General features: G+C 50.3%; 1 protein-coding gene across 1 annotated transcript in view; it reads right to left on the bottom strand.

Moving 5' to 3' along the window:
• Positions 1–3,214, bottom strand: part of LOC125487095 (plectin-like) — a 29,863-nt gene extending 26,649 nt beyond the window's left edge. The window contains exons 1-2 of the mRNA XM_048617128.1: positions 2,990–3,214; positions 57–118 (exon numbers count right to left, since the gene is read on the bottom strand). Coding sequence (XP_048473085.1) covers positions 57–118; positions 2,990–3,077 — 150 coding nt within the window. The 5' untranslated portion in view covers positions 3,078–3,214. The remainder of the gene's footprint in view (positions 1–56; positions 119–2,989) is intronic.
• Between the last annotated feature and the right edge of the window lie 2,135 nt (positions 3,215–5,349).

The raw sequence follows: 5,349 nt of genomic DNA, 5'->3' as shown, positions 1-5,349 counted from the left end.
CTGTGATGACCACTCCCCAGTCACTCCCTCTCCCTCTGTGATGACCATTAACTCACCTTCATCAGGTGTTTGTTCACCCATTTTGTGAAAGTTTTCTTCTGGACTCGATCCCGTTCATCTTAGGAAAAAAAAACATTTAAAATAGTTAAATCAGAATAAAGTGAGTAATAATCGGACTCAGACCATCCACTCCGGGAGTAATAATCGGACGCGGACTGACCACTCCAGGAGTAATAATCAGACCGAAACTGGCCACTCCGGGAGTAATAATCGGACCCGGACTGACCACTCCAGCGGTAATAATCGGACCTGGACCATCCACTCTGGGAGTAATAATAGGACCTGGACTGACCACTCCAGGAGTAATAATCGGACCGAAACTGGCCACTCCAGGAGTAATAATCGCACCCGGACTGACCACTCCAGGAGTAATAATCAGACCGGAACTGGCCACTCAGAGTAATAATCGGAACCAGACTGACCACTAAGAGAGTAATAATTAGACCTGGACTGTTCTAACAAGCAACATGCAAAACTTTGCAGAACAAGTCCACACTGAACAGTCCTTGTGTGTGTGCGCGCACTCACACATCATGGTTTCTATTCGAGGCTGTGTATGTGTGAAGGCCCAGAATTTGGTTAATAAAACTCCATGTGCTGATTGTGGTGAATAATCTTCGCTGTCACAGCAACTAGCTTCATTTACATTCTGAAAGAAGGAAATATTTCCAACCAACCCACTGGCAAGCCATCAATAACCAGGATTCCAACTCCAGACCACAGGAAGGCGTGGGGAGAGGGACGGAGAGTGGGAGGGAGGAACAGAGAAGACAGAGAGAGAGGGACAGAGAGACAGAGAGAAGTACAGAGAGAGAGTCAGAAAGAGGGACAGAGAGAGAGAGAGGGACAGAAAGAGAGAGAGAGGGACAGAGACAGAGAGAAAGACAGAGAGGGGGACAGAGAGGCAGGCAGAGGTACACAGAGAGAGTCAGAAAGAGGGGCAGAGAGAGAGAGAAGGACAGAGGGAGAGAGAGGGACAGAGAGAGAGAGAGGGACAGAGAGGGGAAACAGAGAGATGGAGAGAGGGACAGAGAGAGAGGGACAGAGAGATGGAGAGAGGGACAGAGAGAGAGGAACAGAGAGAGAGGGACAGAGAGCGAGAGATAGAGAGAGTTGGAGAAACTGATGACAGCAGTTATAGATGGAAAGTGAGATGGTACCATTTCCATAATGGATGAAGTATTAGAGGGTTCTGATATGGTGAATGTTTGAAGAGCATTCAGAGAGAGAGTTGAGACAATCTGTCTGTTCAATATAACAATTTACACTGACAGACTGCCTGCCTTGTACTAAAACAGAGTTTCACTGAAGTGTTAAGTGTGTCAGTTGACGAAAGGAAATATTACAATAGCTGCACAGAAACCTTCCTCTTCTGTCTAATGTGCCATGCTATGGTAAAGGAGGGAACAAGAGGGTGACGGTGAAAACATTATTCTGGGTCCTGGGACATCTCAAAGTGTTTCATCATCAGCACTGTGCTTTCTGCCATAGACTTAATGTTGTCCAGTTAGTGCACAACAAGATCCCACCAAAACAACACATGTTCAGATGACATTTCAGTTTGTGATGCTGATTAAGCCATAAATGTTTGTCAGGACATTTCACCAGAATACACAGAGAAGACCCTCCAATATTGCAGCACTCCCTCAGCACTGACCCTCTGACAGTGCCCACTTCCTCAGCACTGACCCTCCGACAGTGCAGCGCTCCCTCAGCACTGACCCTCTGACAATGCCCACTCCCTCAGCACTGACCCTCTGACAGTGCCCACTTCCTCAGCACTGACCCTCCGACAGTGCGGCGCTCCCTCAGCACTGACCCTCTGACAGTGCCCACTCCCTCAGCACTGACCCTCCGACAGAGCCCACTCCCTCAGCACTGACCCTCCGACAGTGCGGCACTCCCTCAGCACTGACCCTCCGACAGTGCCCACTCCCTCAGCACTGACCCTCCGACAGTGCTCCCTCCCTCAGCACTGACCGTCCGACAGTGCAGCGCTCCCTCAGTACTAATCCTCCGACAGTGCGGTGCTCCCTCAGCACTGACCCTCCGACAGTGTGGCGCTCCCTCAGCACTGACCCTCCAACAGTGCGGCGCTCCCTCAGCATTGACCCTCCGACAGTGCAGCGCTCCCTCAGTGATTATGAGGATGTTACACTCATGTCCCAGAGTGAGACTTGGCCCCACGAGCCTGTGACTCAGAACTGAGTGTGCTACAGTCTGAATGAGAAGAGGCATTGAAAGTGACTGTTCGCGGTGCAGTGATTTAGGGAGTGAATCTGAGTACAGCCGCCAACATTTGAGGGGTTTCTACCAGAGAGGAACACAAAGCTGGATATTGGAGTGTACAGGACTGGAGGGGATTACAGAGCTAGGAAGGCCTTCAGCTCAGGCAGCCATTTGAAAACATGGGAAAAAAATCCTTAAAATTGAGATGTTGCCTGCCCAGAAATCATTGGGAGATCAGTGATCTCGGGGGTGAAAGGTGCATAGGACACAGTCTGTGTTCAGATGTGGGGCAGCAGAATTTTGATGGAGGGTGAAATAAGGAGAACCAGCTGGGAGTGAGCTGAGATCATCAGAACCTGCCAAGATCGAATGGACAGGGTGAGGGCTTCTGCAGCCCATGTGCTCAGCTAGGGGTGAAGTGTGGTGCGTGGGGAGGGGGGTGTTGTCAGGTTGGAAACAGGCAGGCTTAGTGATGAAGGGAAGAGAGAGAAAGGGGAGATCGGTCTGATACTAACAGAGCAGAGATCAGAGTGCTGCCTGACAAGAAGGGACAGAGGAAAGCAGAAGAGCAAATCCAGACCTCCAAGGGTTAACAGCAGCACAGCACTGGTCCGACAGCAACATCCTAAATACCCGATCCCTCTCGATCCCTCCCACCTTTCAGCTGGAAACAAACTCCACCACCATCCGAAGCAAGTACCTTTCCTGGATTCGGTAGATTTCAACATATCCTGATAGAGCCTGCTATCCGGTGACAATCGGTTCCTGTAATCCTGCCCTTTGTACATTTTCCAAAGACAGAATGTGGGAAGTAGTGAGAAGGAAAGACTCTCTGCTCCAGCTGTTTACTGTGAGACTGCGGTTAGCTGCCTGCTTACTCTCTCTGACTGCTCTCTCTGTGCTCACACAGCTCTGCCTGTCACTACGAGTCTCACTAACTTTTCATTGCTGGCCCCTCCCTGCTCTGTAAGGTATGGAGTGAGGTGTGGCCACTAGGCACTGAGGCATATCCACAGCAATAAAACCAACAGCTCATAGAGGCACAGGACAAGGGAGGGGACTGGGGAGGAAGTGAGCAGACTGTGGATTGGGAGTGACCAGGGAGTAACCACAAAGTAGACAGGGAATGACCAGGCAATGGACAGACAGTGACCACAGAGTAGACAGGGATTGACCGGGGAGCGACCATAGAAGAGACAAGGAGTGACCGCAGAGTAGACAGGGAGTGATCGCAGAGTAGACAGGGAGTGACCGTGGAGTAGACAGGGAGTGACCGCAGAGTAGACAGGGAGTGACCGTGGAGTAGACAGGGAGTGACCGCGGAGTAGACAGGGAGTGACCGCGGAGTAGACAGGGAGTGATTGCAGTGTTGACAGGGAGTGAATGGAAGTGCAGGATATGTGGAATAGGCAGGAGATTAGCACTAAATTAAAATGCACAGAGAGCCAGGCAGACATGATAGGCTATGGATGGCTCTCTGTGCACTGTAGCAATTTGGTGATTCTATGGTAATCTGTCATAACCATATCTGAAGGTCGAAAACCTGTCACATCCTGTAAATGCGGGGAATTATTGCTCACCTCCACCCGATGAGAAATCTGAGGGAATATTTTCTAAACCCACGAGATAGTGCCCAGAGCCACTCCCTGAATACTGCATTAGTCAGACATGATTTCAGTCACAAAACTTCTAATCAGCTCAAACTCTTTCAACTGTTTAGTCAGCACAGTACCTAAGTAAATCAAAACTGAGCCCTGGCATACAAGTGAACCCTTGGATAGCCCTTGGCGGTAGCTGCAGGACAATTTCTCCTAACCCAAGACTGTAGATGGGACACACATTTGTATGAAACATGTTGCAACTCCCAGCCTGCTCTGGGATGTCAGACCTCGTGGAGTTAAGTGGAGGGTGTAGACAGGGGAAGTGTGAGCAGCACGAGCTGATAGCCCAGGGGCTTGCTGACAAGGTGCTCACAAGCTTGTCCAGACAACTCTGTGCAGATCCCAGATTCCTCAGAATCAAGCTGGATCTGCAAGAAAATGAGAGGAGCTGGAGATGTGACAGCAAGGAAGTGCAGGGTACTGGGCTGAAGGGTGTAGGGCGACTGCAGAATGGGGAAGGGGTGCAGGGAGGAAGAGGACAGTTAAATATAGGACCAACCTGACTGAAACTACAAGGTAGACAGAGATAACACAGCGTGGAGCTGGAGGCGCACAGCAAGCCAGGCAGCATCAGAGGAGCAGGAAAGTTGACGTATTGGGTCGGGACCCTTCTACAGAAATGGAGGTTCCTGCTCTTCTGATGCTCCACGATGTGTTATCTCTGACTCCAGCCTTGGCAGTTCTTAATCTCTCCAGGTAGACAGAGTATCCCATGTTTGCACTCTGCCCATCTCCCCAGCTCCCTCTCACCCATCTCTCCCTCCCTTAATTCTAGTCACACAGATAATCACAGGAATCCAGTCATTTACAACAGAAATTCACCTCCACAATTTCCAGTCAGTTCACAGCAAGATCCCTGACTGGCCCCACACTCCCTACACCATCACCTTAGAGTCATACAGCATGGAAATAGGCCCTTCAGCCCAACTCATCCATGCTAATCAGGTTTCCTAAACTAAACTAGTCCCATTTGCCTGCATTTGGCCCATATCCTTTTAAACCTATCCATGTACCTTTCATTATCAATTTTAATCCCAATAATCCCAACACCCAATTCTCTCTCCGCATGGCCCTGTATCAATCTCAAAACTAATCACACTGTCCCACTGGGGTGGCATAGTGGCTCAGTGGTCTACTCCCCCAGAGCGTCAGGGGCCCAGCTTCGATTCCAGCCTCAGGCAACTGTGTGGAGTTTGCACATTCTCCCCATGTCTGCTGGGGTTTCCTCCCCAAACTAATGCCACTGCAGAGCTCTCTCTCCCCATAGCCCTGTACTAATCCCCAAACTAATCACACTGCCCCGCTCTCTCCCCATAGCCCTGTATCAATCCCCAAACTAATCCCGCTGCCCCGCTCTCCCCATATCCCTGTATCAATCCCCAAACTAATCCCGCTGCCC

This window comes from Rhincodon typus, chromosome 2 (genome assembly GCF_021869965.1).
Source record: "Rhincodon typus isolate 14 chromosome 2, sRhiTyp1.1, whole genome shotgun sequence".
Lineage (NCBI taxonomy): Eukaryota > Metazoa > Chordata > Chondrichthyes > Orectolobiformes > Rhincodontidae > Rhincodon > Rhincodon typus.
The sequence above is the reverse complement of the archived record's forward strand: the minus strand, read 5'-3'. Positions and strand labels throughout refer to the sequence as shown.